At 44.7% G+C, this 19,181-nt stretch overlaps 1 protein-coding gene across 1 annotated transcript in view; it reads right to left on the bottom strand.

Moving 5' to 3' along the window:
- Positions 1 to 8,648: 8,648 nt before the first annotated feature.
- Positions 8,649 to 19,181, bottom strand: part of LOC126391221 (uncharacterized) — a 248,074-nt gene continuing 237,541 nt past the window's right edge. Inside the window, exon 2 of the mRNA XM_050045834.1 lies at positions 8,649 to 12,842. Within this exon, the coding sequence (XP_049901791.1) occupies positions 11,740 to 12,842 (1,103 nt within the window). The 3' untranslated portion in view covers positions 8,649 to 11,739. The remainder of the gene's footprint in view (positions 12,843 to 19,181) is intronic.

Genomic DNA, 19,181 nt, shown 5'->3' with positions numbered 1-19,181 from the left:
AAAATGCTGTTCAAACGTCAACCTCATTCAGGCTACAACGCACACACACACACACACACACACACACACACACACACACACACACACACACACACACAGGTTAATACTTTATTATTCTTTATTTTATTTATTTTATGTTATATATTTTTATTTATTTTATTGTACTTATTTTTTGTATTTATGTTATACATTTCTATGTATCTTAATATTATTATTATTATTGTATTCTTACAAGTTTATTGTTCCTTCTTTATTATTCATTAAAGTGCTTGAATACATTTAGCCTATTTTGAATCTTTTTTAAGCACAATAATTTGATTGTTACATCCATCCCCAGCTAGTGTTACAACTCACCCCGGTACTGGGGTACATTGTAACAATATACCTCTTTGTATTTGACATTAATTTCCATAATCTGTGATGGTGTAGTAGAGGTCAAAGTGTGTGTTAGTTATAGCAGACAAATATGGGTACCACATATCAAAATTTAAGAGCTCTAACCAAAAAACCCACTGAGTTACACTTGCTCAAACAAAAAGTGTTACAATCATCCCCGGTCTCCCCTAGGTGTGTTTTTCGGGGGAATCACGGTGAAAACGGCCACAGTAAAGACATTAGAATATTCTTCAGGTGAAAGCATCACTCTTTTGTTTTGAGGTGAATTTATTTCAGAGGATTACCCGGCGGTATATTGTACAATCGGCACGATCAGCTGTTTCAGAGCAGTGCAGCTCATCAGATCCGCTCTTCATATTCTTGTAGCGCAGTGTGTGGTGACACACAGAAACTATGTATTAAATTATGGATCACTGTGAAATGACAGAGTGATTCTGTGTGTGAGTCTGTGTTCATACTGTTAATGATAATGTAGAACTTTTTTAGCTGTTGTCTTTACTTCATTACTCCACTTACTGTTAAATATGATCCAGAAATGTATTCTCTCTAAAAGTCACGTGATTCTAACAATACTGATACATGTGTTTAAAACTGTCCAACAACACTGGAGAGTGCCACAGTCTGCTGAGAGTTGATGATGATCACGTGGGGACACTTGTTAGCCTGTTCCAATGTGTGTTCACCAGTGGCGGTTCTAGCCTAAATGGCGCCCTGGGCGACACCCCCCTATGTCGGACAGTTTCCCGACAGTTTCCAGCAGCATTCAGTCCGTACAGGAAGTCACAGACACACTTACATCCTATCTGGAATGATGTCAGTTCATTAAAAAAGTGATCAGACCCATAGCCTATATCAGTTTGTTTTCAGTCCCCAGTTGTTTCAATTATGATAGCCTAGATTGATTTATTAAAATGCTTTACAGGTGATCTGTAATTTATGTTCATGGTTTATCCTCCATTTGATATGAATTCTCCTGTAAATCAGCATCATATCAGTTGACCTGTCCCATCAACCTTACACAGGCTGAATAAACTGTGTTTGATTATAAGGTTCATATTTTCAGAGGAAAAAAAATACAAGACAACAGTTTTCATTAAGGCTCAGTCAGATACAGTCAGGGCTTCACATCTGTACAGATGTTATTTTAAGAATCCTCACATCCCACTGACCACAAGTCTCTGTGTTGCTAAATAGCCTACTTCAATAATTAAAAAAGTCCAGTGTTAATATACAGTAGACTCTGTATAGTTTATGATGAATGCATTTAGTCTCTGACAACTGAACTTCACCATCAGTGACACAACATGTTTTCCATTACAGAATAAACCTTCAAATCAGACAAATACAATCTTAATCTCTGAAATTCAACAAAAAAGAAAAGTTTATCTAAAACGTCATATTGTTGAGTCAGCTGTTAGATCAGGTGAGAGCCAGGCGGTGCAGTTGGTGGAGAGCAACTGCAGCAACTGGCTCTAAAAACTGCGGCCGCCTCGCTCTCGCGGTTTTATTGCCATCCACTTTTGTAATACGTCAGAGCAAGTCGGGATGAAGTCGGACACAAAACTAACCGGCATGCATTGTGCGCCGATCGCCGGTGATCGAATCTGCCCAGGCCTGGCTCATCTCGAATGAGCCTATTGACATTGTTTTCGTGGCACTGGCATGTAATTTTATCCCATTACGTGCCGCCACCATGGAATGCGGTGTTAAGAGGTCGTGGTCATTTCACGTATTTCTGTGAGATCGGGTTGGACTCAGCAGTCACAAGTCATCCTCTCCATTAACTCGTTCACTGACTCGCCCCTGCTACCGCAAGCTAACTGCAAAGAGGAGACCAGGCAACATGCCACGCAACTGTTATTCTAACTGCATTTGTGTAAATATCAAATCAAATAATCAAATCAAAATTTATTTATATAGCACTTTTCATACATTAAAACTGCAACACAAAGTGCCTTACAAAATAAAAACATACAACAAAAATATTACAAATATTGAAAACCCGCCCCACCCACCCCCACATATAAACACACACACACACACACACACACAGTCAATATAGTAACATGGCTGGGCACTGAGGAACCAGGTGAGGAAAAAAACACCTATGGGGAGCTCATCCACACTGAGGTGTAACAGCCAACGGCCACAGGGAGCGCTGCCACAGAGACCACGCCGACCCAGACAGACCGGGGTAGACTCCACACATGGTGCAGAGCCTCCCAGTCCTCCGGACCTGAGGGATCTCCAGGACGACGTACCCGCAGGCAGACCGGACACACCTCTCAGTGTGGAGGCCCCCCATGAGGAAACACTGGAGCTAAAAACTAAAAATTAAAAGACTAAAAGGCAATAAGATAAGATAAAACAAGAATGAGATAAAATAATGATAAAATGCATAAAAATTTAAGGATTTAGAAAAAAATAAAGATTTAAAGATAAAAAAAAATTAAGATTTAGAAATTTAATAATAAAATACATAAAGATTTAAAAATAAATAATTTAAAAGCATTAGAGATTAAAATAGCATATAATAGAGGAAAAGAGTAAAAGAAATCAGTTGAAAGCCAGACTAAAAAGGTGAGTCTTGAGCCTCCTTTTAAAAACATCAACAGTCTCTGCAGTCCTGATGCTCTCCAGCAGGCTATTCCATAAGTGAGGGCCATAATGGCTGAATGCAGCCTCCCCGTGGGTTTTTGTTCTGACTTTTGGAACGATTAAAAGGCCGGTGCTGGAGGACCTCAGGATCCGCAAGGGTTGATATGATAAAAGCAGGTCAGATAAATAAGATGGCCCATGAAACGGGTGGACTCTGGCTGTATTCTTATGATGATAATGACCATCGGTCTGCTCTCCTTTGTTACATTTTTTATGTGTGGAATAAAACTAAGCTCAGAGTCAAAAATGACACCCAGGTTCCTCACACATTGTGAAGGTTTAAAATCTTGTAGTTTTGGTAAAAGTTTATCTCTCTTGCCTTCAGGACCAATAACTAAAACCTCTGTTTTGTCCTGGTTGAGCTGTAGGAAATTCACTGCCATCCATGACTTGATATCTAAAATACAGTTTAAAAGGGTATAAAATGGCCCTGTGTCATCAGGAGACACGGCGATGTACAGCTGTGTGTCATCTGCGTAACTGTGGAAGCTGATGCCGTGCCTCCTGATGACGTCCCCAAGGGGAAGCATGTATAAATTAAAAAGAATTGGACCTAAAATTGACCCTTGGGGCAACCCACACCTACTTTTATGCGTTCTGGAGGAACATGTATCCATACTTACAAAGAAACATCGATCTGTGAGATAAGAGCTGAACCAGTAAAAACAGTACCAGTGCGGCCCACCAGGTTTCTGAGTCCGTTTAATAAAATGTGGTGATCTACTGTATCAAAGGCGGCGCTTAGATCCAGTAGTACCAAGACTGTGAGTTTTTGTGAATCTGCATTAAACCTGATATCATTTAAAATCTTTAAAAGGGCTGTCTCTGTACTGTGGTTCATCCTAAAACCAGACTGATATTTCTCTAAAATACTGTTTCTTTTTAAAAAATCATTTACTTGGTTAAAAACCAGTTTTTCTAAAATCCTACTTAAAAACGGTAAGTTGGATACAGGTCGGTAATTATTAAAAGTGTTGGGATCTAAATTACTCTTCTTCAGAAGGGGCTTTACCACTGCCGTTTTGAAGGCAGTGGGGAAGACACCCGTCTGAAGAGCCGTTTTGAAGGCAGTGGGGAAGACACCCGTCTGAAGAGAGTAATTTACTATATTTAAAATCTGTTTCTCAAAGAATCCATAAAATGTTTTTAAAAGTGATGTGGGAATCGGATCTAAAAGGCAGGTTGTTGGGTTTACCTGGGAGAAAACTTGACCAAGTGTCCTTGCATCAACCAGGGCAAAACTCTCCAGTGTTTCCTCAGGTAAAAGCAACTGTTCAGGTGTGTTAAAAATTACATTCTGTTGAGATAAAAGACTTTATCTGATATCATCGATTTTACTTCTGAAGTGGTCTGCAAAGTCCTCGCAGAGGGTGTTTGTTGACATCTTGGATGGTTTATTAAAATTGGTGTTGGTTAAAAGATCGAAGGTGGAGAAAAGGAATTTGGGGTTGTTTTTATGATCGGAAATGAGTTTTGAAAAGTGGGATATTCTTGCCTGTTTGACTGTTTTATTGTAGGATTTGAGTTGATCATGTAATATTTCATAATGAACTGTCAGTTTGGTTTTTCTCCACCTCCTCTCTGCACTCCTGTATTTTCTTTTCAACTTTTTGATGTTATCACTTATCCACGGGGGTGCAGGTTTTGTTTTTGTGGTTTTGGTTAAAAGTGGAGCCACTGAGTCCAGCATTGACTTCAATTTACTGTTGAAATTTTCCACAATAAAATCACAGGGCGCAGGTAAAATTATCACAAAATCAACATGTAAATTAAAATCACCAGTTATTAAAATCCTGTTGTAGGTGGTGTGTATGATTGTTAATAGTTCTGAGAATTCACTGATAAAAGAAGTGGAATGGTGGGGTGGTCTGGTCATGATGCTCAAATGATGTGTAGCTGTTAAAAAAAAACTTCAGTAGAGTTTAGTGTATTTTTGGTGACTGAAGCAGTTCCGCCTCCTCTTTTACCTCCCCTAGTAAAAAATAAAATATTAAAATTTGGTGGGCAGGCCTCGGTGAGAACAACTGGTGCATCAGTGCCAAGCCATGTTTCTGTTAAAAGAATACAGTCTAACTTGTTATCTAAAATCAGGTCATTTATGATAAAAGTTTTATTTAAAAGAGAGCGCACGTTCAGCACGGCCAAGTTAATGTTCGTGCCGAATGTGCGCTCATCGTTACAATGTAGTGAGTGTGAAGCAGGTGTGACAGGAGCTATGTTTTTTGGGTCACTATTGGTCCATGGTGAAGCTGGTCTATTAAATCTATTTGAGATTCTGACGGGGATGCTTAGGGATGTGGGAATGTACAGCGTGCTGAATGTTAGCCGCTAACATGCAGCTGCCCAGCCTGCTTGGATGGAGACCATCAGCCCTGTAAAAAGAGGACCGGTTCCAAAATAAGTTAAAATTGTCAATAAAAGTAAAGCCATAAGTGCTACAGGCAGCCTGGGCCCAGGAATTGAGGGCGAGGAGCCTGCTAAAGTGTTCTGCACCGCGGGACAGTGTTGGCAGGGGACCGCTGATAAAAACAGACTTTCCACAGGTTAAAAAGAGCAACAAAATCCATTTTTGTCAGCTCTGATTGCCAGCGGGCCATGTCGTTCGAGCCCAAATGAAAAATCAGCCAGTTTATGGAGGAAGGTAGTGAATGAAGGAGTTCAGGAAGTTTGTCAAAGATGACTGGGACTGTGGCTCCAGGAAAGCAGTGAGTTGTGGCATTGAAAAAACGAATATTCCTGATGATGCTGTCCCCAAACAACATGGTGGAAGGGGGGAAAAGAAGACGAACAGGAACAGGATGGGGATTGGGGGACTCTGGGGGGGCAGGAGCTGCGGCGACTCGGCAGTCCCAGCCCCAGCAGGAGAAGCGCCATCCCCGCTTTGGGAGAGGAGTCCCCCAGAGCGTGTCAGTACAGCCTCCTTTAGGAGCCTCCGACGCACCGCGGAAGCCGATGCCCGGGAAGGGCGTCGATGGTCGTGTCCTGCAGCTGAGACACTCCGGTCCTCAACAGATGCCAGCGAGGAAGACGCGGATCCATCCGTGCAGGGCGCCGCAGGAGTACCACCGGTCAGCGGAGAGGGAGCCACAGCGCCATTGGATGCCGAGGCCAACCCCTCCAAGCGGGGAGCAGCTGGAACAGCACCGGTCGGCAGGGAAGGAGCTGCAGCAGCAGCGTCTGCAGGGCCAGCGTCTGGATCTCCGTCCGATGCCAAGGCACTGTAGCGGTTTGACAGGCTGAGGCGCGGAGGTGAGGCAGCACGGCCAGGGGCTCTACCCTTGCCGACCACCTCCACCCAGGATCACCGGCAACTCGGTGTTGAGCTGGAGGATGGTGGAGGCCAAGCGCTGGGATCCCAGTGCACTGTGTCCTGAAGGGCCGCTGTGAGTGAGGCGATCTGGAGCGACTGTTCATGAGCCACCTCCTGGTGGGCGGTCAGCATGGAGGATTTGTCATTTAGCTCACCAGAGAGCCGGCGAATGTCCTCTTTCAGGTCAACAATCTTTTTGTCTGCTTTTTCAAGCTGGGGGTCCACATCGGCGTGCGTAGATGTAGCTGTGCTGTCAGCTGGCGGAAGTTTTCCCACCTGTCAAGCAGGCCGGGCAGTGTCTGGCTGTTAAAACCCCCTAATGCTTGGACATCCAGTGATTAAAAGATAACATCTGATTAAAGGAGATAAATAAAAACAACTGATGTCCAAGCAGATAGCTTAAAAGTCACTTCAAAGCTCAAATAAATCAGTTTAAATCGCTGGTTAGGGAGAGCATAGACAGGCAGCTACAGACGCCGACACATGCGCAGTATATCAAGCAAATCGCTGTATTAGCCCTGTGGGAAAAGATACAACTCTGGTACTTGTTTTAATTCAACTCTCACCTCCCCCTCCCTGCCCTGAGCTGAAGCCCTAACAGTCTTCTTTCAGCATTGGCAGTATAAAAACAAAATCGGGGAGTGCGGCAAAATGCCGCCTGCCTACTTTTGTTTATACAGAATGCGCCTTTTTCGGGGCAATGGGGGGCGTGAGCAAGTAACAGAATGTGTAGCTCAGTGTGTGATGTAAACAGCCTTGCTCCGAGGGAAGCCACTGCTGATCAGTCCTTCAGCGATTCTCTCATAAGTTGGCCTGTCCTTCACTGTCCCCATCATTTGACGATTAATGGCCTCTTCATTTGCGAGGACAAGGAGGGCACGCAATTCTTTGTCTCCCCAATTGCTCATCTTTACAGTTACTGTCAGGTTTGCGTTTCCCTCTTGCTACTAGTACTAGCTGCTCATTCCTGCTATCAGCTGTTTCCTGTTTATGCACTGCCAGTGGGTCGCATGTGTGGCGTCATCAACAGCTCCTCCGACAAGCCACCAACAGCCCCTCCCGTGGCGGAAGGCCGCCTCGTTCTATCTAAACCAAAAAGGTTCCGCCAATATGACTACCCTACAAGGCGGAAAACTGGGCACCTCGGATCAACTCGGCAATCCGGCTCTGTGTGTCTAAATGCTCGCAGCTTGCCAGCAAAACAGCCCAACATTCGCAGAAAATCTGGCAGTGTTAAAGGGGCTACAGGCTCCACACAAAACTAAGGAATCACTTACTTGCTCAGATGCAGTCTTTGCTACTAGTCCTCTCTCTCTTTACTCATTCACTGACTCGCCCCTGCTACCATAAGCTAACTGCAAAGAGGAGATAAGATAAGATAAGATACACCTTTATTGATCCCATCATTGAGAAATTTCAGTGTTACAGCAGTCAGGGGAAAGAGTCAGATTAAAGATGTCAATATTTAAACTAGACATGCAAAAAAGTACAAAAAATACAGAAAACAGCAATAAATAATAATAACAATAATAATAATGAGCAGTGGATAAAAAGTGAGCAATGGGTTAAAGTGAACATATTTAGTGCAAAGTGAATATTGAATGTGCAAATAAACAACAACATGGGGGACAGCAATGCTCATAGTGGTGTTTATAAGAGTCCATGCAGTTTATTGTGAGCAGTGCTGGTTGTGAAGCCTGACAGCAGCAGGCAGGAAGGACCTGCGATAGCGTTCCTTCACACACTTTGGGTGAATCAGTCTATCGCTGAAGGAGCTCTCCAGAGCTTTTATCTCCTTCTGCAGAGGATGGGAGTCATTAGTCCTCAGAGATGACAGCTTGGCTGTCATCCTCCTTTCTCCCACCACCTGCACAGAGTCCAGAGAGCATCCCAGGACAGAGCTGGCCTTCTTGGTCAGCTTGTCCAGTGTTGGGAATCAACATATTTTCCTCACACGGTGGCTCCAAATATGTTGGGGTCAACACCTTAGGCTTCACACGGAGGCACCAAATATGTTGGGGTTAAATTGGCTATCGGAAATAACTAATAATTATTATTAATAATTAAGTTAAATAATGTGACTTAATTAACATTAAGTCACCTCGTGGGGCACCATTCCCGTAAAGGGAAAAGTGATAGCCAGTTAAAGATATCAGTCTCATAAAATACGCTAAACTATTAATTTGGAGTTTGATTAATAATTAAATTAATAACAACCAAAATTAACAGTAACACCTGAAGGATTTCGGAGTTCTTGACGCAGCAGAGGTTGACTATTCATTCACCCTTGTGCAACACTAAACAGACAGCAGGCATGATTCCAAAGAATTATATTTATTCACAAATTAGCAAAGCAAACCAAACACACAAATTCTAACTAACTATATACAAGCTTGGTGTGTATATGTGTGTTGTGTGTGTGTGTGTGTGTGTGTGTGTGTGTGTGTGTGTGTGTGTATGTGTGTGTGTGTGTATGTGTGTGTGTGTGAGAGAGAAAGAAGAGAAAGAAAGACAAAGGCGGGTGTGGTGATCAAGTAGCCGTTTGGCACTACAAAACAAAATGGCTGACAACAGAGAACTACCAAAATGGCCGAATCAAGGCTGGCTTCCGGTTGGGGGAGGTGTCTGTCTGACCGTGTGGTCAGGACAAAGACAAAGGAAAAGAAGCTGGAATTTTGAAATGCCTGTTTGGATGTAGCTCTGTTGAAAGCCTATTTGTTAATGAGTCTATGTCAAAGTGACGTGTGTTGCAAACGGTCTGGATTAGTGCAGAGATTGTTTAGTTGTGTGCAAGAATCTGTTTGTGAACAGTATTAGCAAACTAAACACTTAGCTGTGGCGAAGCCAACTAATCAATGACCTAACCGCAATCTATCACAACAATAACTCAGTAAACAGCATCAAATCACATACAACAAGTCAAACAGTCTTGCTTAGCCTGTAAAGCTGTGATAAGCTATGCCCAGCTGTTGGAAGAAAAAGTCACTTGGTGGTGGTGCTTTGTTAGCCGGCAGAAGAAGGCTGGGAAGATGGTTCCAGCTGCAGTCTTTGTTGGGTCCTTTGTTCCAAAGGTTCTGATCCGAGGAAGCTGGTCGCTCGGGGTCCTTGCAGAGTTAGACGCTGGGTGCTAACTCACTTAGTTACTTGTTGTTTTGTAGGCGTTGAACCAAGTCTTTTCCAGCTCTGGCTTGTCCTTTAACAGCCATCTGGTCTCTCGTCGTGGCCTCTGTGTCCGCCTGCCAGCAACCAGCTTTCTTTGATGCCGACCTCCGTCCCAAGTGGTGTCTGCTACTCTTCCTTGTATTTCCTCTGTGTCGTGCCTGCTGCTCACCTGTCCACAATCAATTTAAAGACCAGCACTTGTTCTCTGCACCAATCGTGCTCTGTGGGATGTGTCACTCAACTAGTCTTTCCAGGTGTTTCTCATCAGTTCACTTTGATCCAGTCCAATGAATGTCAAAACCAATAAAACACAATAAAAACACAGTCCATTCAATAACAAAACATGCAATCATAAAATAAAGATGAAATATATACACATATAACCACACAATATGTAAAAACAAACAAATCAGGATCAAGTGATAAAATAACTGATGGGTCTCACTGTGACATTCCCCCCCCCCCTCTTTAACAGTGGTCATCCTGACCAACTACTCACAATACCTGGCTGGGGGTACCCCACAATTACCTCACCGTGAGCGACGCATGTCAGGTTGCTCAGGCTCTCTACTGGGGGCTGCCAGTCCTGCTGGAGGGTCAGGTGGTTCGGCCTGACCTGGATCTGTTGGCTGTGTTGCCAGTGGCTGGATAGAGTTCATGATCAGACCAGGGAGCCACCAAGTGGGAGGGGGTAACTGTTTGGACTAGTCCACTACTGGAGCTTCTGGTTCTCCGGTTGACTCCTGACTGTCCTGAAACACATTTAAAGGGCAAGGTCGGAGGTTATTTCGGTGTACTGTACCCTCTGGCCGAAGGACATAAACTGGGTGGCCCTCCCATAACGGAGTCACCACGGCAAATGGTTCTGGGGTCCACCTCGGGGCCAACTTTCCTTTGGCCCTTCTGCGGAAGTTGCGGATGAGCACCCGCTCACCTGGGAGCAGGGGTGCTAGGGTCAGGCCGTCTCCCCTTAAGGATATCACAGGATGGGACTCAGTGTCGTCGGCTCCTTTGGTGACTCCTACCCGCCTTACTGCTACCTCTACCACATCTGGTGCCACGCTGTTGAGAACCAGCTCTTGTTCTCCTTGTACATCGGCTGTGCCAACCTCCGTCACCTGAGCTAATGGTTGGCGCTGTGGGACTTCCACTGGGTAGGGGTTGGGGTTGCAGATCCTGCAGGGTACTCATCCTCCACTCAGGGTGGCTAAGGTTCGGCCCATCCGCCATTCAGTGTCACTGTCAGGGAGAGGCTCTATCAGCACCTCACAAGAGGGGTTAGCTGCACCTTCAGACACCTGTGTCCAGAGGATCATCTCTGAATGGGGTGGAACAATGACTGGTTGCTGTTGTGGTAATTTGGCCACGCACTGGTAAGGTGGAAGAGGCCCTCTGGTGGTGACTCACTGACACTCTGCAAACGCTCGATCCCAGATCTGTCCTGCTGCAGGAGGCATGGTGGTTTTGAAAGCCGACAACCCTGGATGATTCCCCTGAGTGAGAGCAGACCATACAGGTTTAATAATGTTCATTCCAAGTATGCCCTTGTCTGGGCCCAAGCATTCATCATTGACAATTATTACACCTTTCCCAGGAACATGGACACTTCCTACCATACAGTCAACCAGAGCATAGCCCACGTAGGAGATTTCCAAACCGTTAGCAGCTCGTAGGGTCAGCCAGGGGGTGTCGCCAGCATTGGTCACTCCAGTTCCTTCCAGTTGCCTTCTGAACAAACTTTGGCTCAGCAGTGTGACCTGTGACCCTGTATCAAGAATAAAAGGAATAGGGCATCCATTTATTTTCACAACATCAGGGCACTCACCTACCAAGGCAGACGTGGGCTGTGATGTGGGCTCCTTATCCTGGTTAACTGCCCCCACTGCTTGGCCCACAGCTGTAGGGGAGATTAAAAATCCTGCGGCCTCGCTGGTCTACGGGGACACCGGCGCTGAACGTGCCCAGCTACACCACAGCTCCGACAGATGGGTCTGCCCTGCGCGTCCCACTGGTAGACTGGTGTCATGGTGCCTGCTAGCTGTCGTCTGGCCTGAGGGGCTCTTGGTACAGCGGTGCTGTGGTCCATGGGTGGAGTTGAAGGCACTTCTCTGGTTGAAAGCTGTGTCCTCATCTCTTCTAGTAGGTTGGCAGACAGGGCTTTCATCTGTTCCATGATCTCTTTTCTCATTTCCCCCATCAGTCCTTGTTGCAGCTCAGCTCGTATCTGGTCCTTTAATGGTTCCATATTCACTGTAGTTGTGTTCTGTGAGGCTGTGGCAGAGACTCTTTGGGACAAGATTGTGTCTTCCCCATCTTGCAGCTCTTGTTCCAGGGCGCGAGCTTCTTTGCACGTCTGTAAAGGTCATAGGATCATTTCGCCTTATCTGTCGGCTCAGTTCCTGTTTTATGGGTCCAGCTTTCAACCCAACCATAAACTGATCAATCAAAAGATCATCCCCCTCCTCTCCAATTCTACCTTCGTCCTGCTCCTGCCAACTGAAAAAGAGTTCTCGCAGTCTTAATACAAAAGCACTGACATTCTCATCAGTACATTGTTTGCAGTTGAAAAAACTAGCCTGTAGCTGTGCTTTGGTGACTGGTTTAGCATACAGTTTTTTTTTAGAACATCCAGTACTTTTTTTCACAAAGCTTCCGGGCTTCTCCAGGTGAGAAAGAGCTCTATTCAGGAGGAAGATGACGGCGTCGTCCACCCCAGTGCCAGGCTGGTAGGCAAACTGCAGCGGGTCCATTGAAGGGCCTACTGCGGGGCGGAGATGAGACAGGACCAGGTGCTCCAGAGTCTTCATGAGGTGTGATGTTAATGCCACCGGTCTGAAGCTGCTGAAGTCCTTGGGGTGAGTCTTGGGCACAGGTACCACGCAGGATGTCTTCCACAGCTGTGGTACTCTCCCCAGCCTCAGGCTCAGGTTGAAGATGGTTTCAACTATCCCGTACAGTTGGTCTACGCAGGACTTCAGGAGCCTGGAGCTGATGCCGTCTGGACCCGCAGCCTTCCTCGTCTTTATCTTCTTCAGCTGATCTCTCACCTGACAGGTAGTGAAGGACAAGCTGGAGCAGGGGGGCTGTGTGCTGGGGGGTGGAGGTGACGAGGTGGGGGGAGGAGTGGGGGGTGGTGAGATGTCCGGGGGAGCGGGGGTGGGGGAGGTGTCGAAGCAGTGTGCCAGGAGTGTAGGTGGGGGGGAAGGTGAAGGTGAGGATGAGGGGGGTTGCAGCCGTGATGTCTGGGCCAGGGGAGGGGCAGACTGATCAAATCTATTGAAGAACAGATTCAGATCATTCACCCACTTCTGGTCGCCTCTGGCCTGGGAGTCCGGTTGTTTGTGACCTGAGATGGTTTTCAGACCTCCCTGGGAGTCCGGTTGTTTGTGACCTGAGATGGTTTTCAGACCTCTCCAGACTCCGCTGACGTCACCCTGCTGCTGCAGCTGTTCCTCCATCTTCTTTTTATATCCTTCCTTTCCCCACCTGATGTTTCTCCGTAGCTCCTTCTGCACGGCCTTCAGCTCTCCGCTTCTCCTTCAGGAGAGCTTTTAACTCTGGAGTAATCCAGGGTTTGGTGTTGGAGNCTCTGCTGCAGCTGTTCCTCCATCTTCTTTTTATATCCTTCCTTTCCCCACCTGATGTTTCTCTGTAGCTCCTTCTGCACAGCCTTCAGCTCCTCCTTAGTTCCAGAGTTAAAATCTCTCAGCTTCTCCTTCAGGAGAGCTTTTAACTCTGGAGTAATCCAGGGTTTGGTGTTGGAGAACCAGCATACAGTCCTGGTGGGTACGGTGCTTTCCACACAGAATTTAATATAATCCGTAATGCATGATGTCATACTGTCAATGTCCTCCCCATGGAAATCGCTGAGTACCTCCCACACAGTGGTCTCGAAGCAGTCTTTCAGGTTGCTGGTTCCCTCTGCACCAGAAGTCTGTAGACACGCAGAAGATGAACCAGGTTGTGATCAGCTCTTTCCAGGGGGGCAGGGGGGATGAGTGATATGCCTCCTTGGTGTTGGCATAAAATAAATCCAGTGTTTTATTGTCTCTGGTGTGGCAGGAAACATACTGGGTGAAGGTGGGCAGGGTTGTGGAAGGACAGGCGTGGTTGAAGTCCCCAGAGATCAGAAGGAGGGCCTGAGGGTGCTGTGTTTGCAGCCTACTTGTAACAGAGTGGAGAATGTCACAAGCCAGACAACATGTGACTATTGTGCAATTGTTAACTGCATTTGTGTAAATATATCAAGTTAATCCGTTAATCTGTATTAGCCCAGTGGGAGAAGCAACAGCTCTGGTCCTTATTTCAACTCAACTCCCCCATCTCCTCCCTGCCCTGAGCTGAGCTGTTTCACAGGCTGAGGCTACAGAAAACGAACGATTCACTGACTCACTGACTCACTGACTCACTCAGTAGCTCAAACTCCCAGCTCACCGGCAGCACAAAGCTCACTCGCACTCTCTCCCTGCCCGGAGAGCCCCTCCCTTACCTGAGTAGTGTGCTCACTCTGGGTGACTGACTCAAATGACTTGAAAACCCGATTCACTTTAGTGAGTGACTCATACAAACTCGAGTCAGTAAAAGGAACTCGGTACTAAAAACCAACTCCAGATTCATGAATGCCACGGAAAACTTCATCATAGGCACGTGTGTATGTTCATGACTGCCAATCAATTGTAAATTCACAGCGCGCTCCTACTAGTCAGCAATTACCATACATCCCTCCCAAGAATAGCCAGTGACCGCCATATATGGAGGTGATAATTACTATGGATAGGTTCATCCTTTCAACCTGAGAACATGGAGCAAAGAAAGAAAGAGAAAGAGAGAAAAAGGAAAAACTGTCCAATGCTGAGACTGAAATTATTTTAGGTGAAGTGGGGTTGAGAAAAACATTTTATTTTCTTCTGTTAGTAGTGGTGTGTCAGAGACAGGTAAATCAAGGGCTTGGAAGGAGGTAACGGGTGCCGTCAACTCCGTGTCATCTGTTGTCGTTTACCAAACAACGCCTGGAAGAAGACCAACTCTGCTCTTAGGATTTCTGGTAAGTAGGCTATGACATGGTGCTGGTTATGGTCACTTAGCAACCTTAGCTGCAACCTGCCTCCGTGCCCTTGAAAGTTGGCAGAGTAGGCACAAGAGCAGCACCCAGCACTCGACCTCATGTTTTCCAGGCGGTGAAAGACGCGGCATGTGTACAGCCCCTTAAATGACCTTGCTCCTCCATACATCAGAGATTTTCTTTCATTTTATATTCTATCATTGAGGTTCTCCACTGCTTTATTTTTACTTATGTGCCCCATTGTGTGTCCCAGACCTTTTACTCTGGCTTTTAATGTGGAGTAGCATTATCATCTTCATTTTAAGTTTTAATCATTGGTTTTTACCTTATTTCCTGCTGTTTTTTACTCCTTTATTTAGTTTATTTTTATTCTATAGATTTTAATTTATCAATCTTTTTGTTTGTTTGTTTTGTTTTTAAAATTGTATTGTCTTATTGTTGTAACTTTCTAGTCTTGCAATACCTCATATATAGTTGTTTGTGTTATCCTTTAAATTGTGTCTGTGTTATTTCAGTTTTGCCACGTGAAGCACTTTGGGCTGCATGCTTGTATGAAAGGTGCTGGATAAATTAATCTGAGTAGAATTGAGCTATTCCCTTTTTCCAAATAAATAATAAATTGTGATTTGAAAAATATTAGTAGTTGTTAGTAATTGGTATTGAGTAGAAACAGAACACTTTGCAGCCGCTATCATTAAAATTTAGAGAATTTTGAGGTACTTGTACTTGAGTATTTGTATTTAATGCAGCTTTAAACTTGTACAAAATATAATCAACTAATAAATGATGATGTATATTTATATATTAAACAACCCAGCAGTATATAAAGCATTTAAAATCGGCTCCACCTTTACCAGCTGCTCTTTTTTCAAATTATTATTATTAGGCCTATTCTTTTTTTCCCCCTCTGCCTATTTAGAGCTGGGGCTGTTCATAAAACATTCAGGCTCAAGCCTCAGACACTCGGGCCTAACAACAACACTGCCTCGCTAACTTCAAATTACGCTTCATAGCACGGGCCTCAGGTAATGAAGTATATTATACAGAGGTATGTTTACAGTGGCTAGCTCTAACTAAGATACTGCCTTAAATGTCACGTTACACACACACACACACACACACACACACACACACACACACACACACACACACACACACACAAATGTCTCCCCTTCTTTTCCTGAGATATGCTATTGAATAATGAGCAGAAGAGTGTTTCATGCAGAATATTATGATGTCACAGTGAAGTTGACCTTTGACCTTTTGCATATAAAAGGTCATCACTTCATGATTGTATCCTATTAGACATTTGTGTGAAGTTTTGTCATAATTATTATATGAAATCTTGAGTTATGGCCTGTTTTGTGAGGTCACACTGGCAATGACCTTTGACATTTGACCACAAAATTTTAAACAGTTAATTCTTCAGTCCAGTCAGTTTGTGTCAAAGTTAAAGAAATTCCCTCGAGGTGTTGTTGAGATATTACGTTTACAGGACAGAGACGGGTGACCAACCTGAAAACAATGCCTCCTGCCACAGCTATTGATGGCGCGGAGGCATAATAAAACAAGAGAAACTTGAAGCAGGGTTTTTATTTTAGTATTTTGTACACTTTGTCAGTTTTTGGATTAATTATTTATGAAAAATGCAACCAGGGTCATAGCCAGGATTAAAAAAATGAGTCCAAGTTGCCCCCAAAACCCCAACAAAAGTAAACAGGCTTGTAGCAACCCCTAAAATGCTGCTATAATTTGCACTTGAGCCCCACCCCACCCCAACATCATGTCTCTGCATATCTATGAAAGGATATGTCTCTAGAAACACTTTATTTTCAAAATTCATACATGTTATTCTTGTGGTATAAGACAGTCCAAAATATTAATAAACATGAATAACTCTCTCCCAAATCCAAAAACTAGAGTGCTAAATGTCAAATGTGTGATTTCATAGGGTGTAAAATCTGGCGCTGATCCATAGACAATAAATGGTGAAAGATATTCTAGATGACACTGAGAGCTAGCCTGGCATTGCTAGACCCAATTCGCAAAACGCAAATGAGTCTGGACACGGAGTGTACATTTCCTCTATTCCCGAGGGGCGGTAACAACTGCTTTCACTCAAAGTGCCCCTTCATGCAATTGGAAAGACGGAAAACCAATCAGAGTAAACTAAACGTGTGACGTAAGCTAGCACACCACCACTGTAAACAGACCAGCAAGCTGCAGTGGAGATGAGCTGTGATGATGTCTGGGAAAGAGTGTTGCCGTCTTTTGGCAATGTCCGCTGCGGATTTCCTCCTTACTGTGGACTCCAAGTTGCATGGCTGTGATTCCCAGCTTGGTCGCTTCCCTGACCTGCTCCTCCATGAGAGCAACTAGCGGAGAAACAACAATAGCCACTGGGTTTTCACTGAGTCCCATCTTTTTCCCGATCAACGGAGCCATTTAGTAAATTAAACTTTTACCAAAACCCGTAGGAAGGACGGCAAACACATCCTTTTTTTCAATAAAAGCTTTCAGTGCAGCTGTTTGCTCTGCTTTTAAAGAAAATGTACATTCCAGTTCGTTTAACACATTTATCATCACAGTTTCAGGTCCCGTTTATACGACAACGAGTTCAACTGAAAGCGGTAAACTTTAGTTGCGTTTTGGCTGATTGTTTATATGACAGCTGCGTTTTGGGTGCCTGACAACGCAACGTTTTGAAAACGGGTTCCAGAGTGCAATTTTTTGGAAACGGCACCGTCTCCGTTGTTGTGTAAACTTGCAATATGCAGTCCCTCTGAAAACGGAGACTTTTGGCACATGCACATTACGGTTCCAGTCACTAGGCATCCGCGAGAAAGTCGACCATCACAACAACAATGCAGAGCTCTGTTTGCGCTGCTCACCCTGTTGATTTTATCAACACTTCTCCAGCAAACTGTAAATCTACTGCAGCAACTCCACCTCGTCGCGGTCCTCTCCGCTCCTCTCACCCACACTTTAGCACCCGTTCTGGGATACACAGTGTCAGCCTGCCTGGCCTGACCTCCGCGGCCCTCCCTGGACAAATGCTCAAGTGTGGGTGAGAGGAGCGCAGAGGACCGCGGAGGTCAGGCCGGGCAGGCCGACACTGTATTCCAGAACGGGTGTTTAGGTGTGGGTGAGGGGAGCGGAGAGGACCGGCAATGGTAATGTATAGTTACCTGGGCTTTATCAAGCAAATTACGCGTTACTGCCCAACACTGATTATAACTATTTAATAAGAAAGTAGTATTTGGGTATAGCAAAAAAATAAAAATAAACTTCAGGTTGCAGCCTCCGCTCAGGAAATTAAACGGTCCTAAAACTGCGGTCCTGAAACTGCAGCCTCCGGTACTGCAGCTTTACCTTACTCGATTTTGCGGCTCCATGTGAACGGAGATCGTTTCAATTACGTCGTCATATAAACGCGGAAGTTTTCAAAAACGCAAAGGACAGACTTTTCTGTTCTTAGGGAAACCGTTGTCGTCTAAACAGGGCCTCAAAATCAGTAGCCATGTTGGTTGTTTCCGAAATGCATTCACTCCGTTCCTTGGCCTTCCATATTTTGATGACGTGCCCGGCCCAAAGTAATAAATGGTTGTGATTGGCCTGGTAAGCTTTAACCAATGCCAGAATGCGCCTTAATGATTGCATGGCCTGACTGATCTCCGGAGTGAAATCGAATATGAGCTCGTGAGATCAGGATGGTTTCACCAGGCTAACTGAGAGCAGCCAGGAGAATGTTCTGAATATATGGGAACATTTTCTGTTTCAAAAGTGAGAGCACTACAATTGAATAAAACTCATCTGAGGATAAAAAAGAAAACAAAAAAAGTGTGGGTCCACAAAATTTAAACAAAAGACTTTATACCCTATGACATCACAAGTTTGAGACTTTCCTCTCTGGTTTCTGGCTTTGAGGGAGACTTGCTCATGTCCACAAATATTGATTGAAGGCCATGGAAATATTATTTTGGAATTTTTAATTTAGGTAGTTATACCCTCTAAGTCTTTTGCACACCAAGTCTGTATTTTTAAGAAGCGTTTTTTGTAGATAAAAATCATACAGAAACCTCGCACACCGAGTCCAATGTGTTTGATTGTTCTATTCATTCTAAAAATATGGAGTATGAGACAAAATCCCTTCCTCCTCTCCACTGGAGTTGCCTCCCTCGCTGTCACTACTCTCTGCTCACATCTTGCATTTGGCCCCGCAGCTATCAGAAGGGGCTGAGCTGTCCTCTCTGTCTCCACTCCATTGCTCTCTCTTCCCTCTGTGTGCTGTCCTCTGTTACATCCTCCTCGCCATCATCATCCACCTGAATGTTACTGTCTGACATGTTGAACGGAGGCCATCTATGATGGGAAATGATACCAGAGATGGGACCAAGTCACACATGTGCAAGTCTCAAGTAAGTCTCAAGTCTTAACCTTCAAGTCTCAAGTAAGTCCCAAGTCATTTTTTCTTGGGCAAGTCAAGTCAAGTCAAGTCACAGGTTATGTCAAGTCAAGTCAAATCCTGTAATAGGTCAAGTCAAGTCCAAGTCAAGTCACCTTATTATTGTAATTTTACCTGCAGAATCTGAT

Source organism: Epinephelus moara, chromosome 6 (genome assembly GCF_006386435.1).
Source record: "Epinephelus moara isolate mb chromosome 6, YSFRI_EMoa_1.0, whole genome shotgun sequence".
Lineage (NCBI taxonomy): Eukaryota > Metazoa > Chordata > Actinopteri > Perciformes > Serranidae > Epinephelus > Epinephelus moara.
Note: the sequence above shows the minus strand (reverse complement) of the source record. Positions and strands in the feature narration are given on the sequence as shown.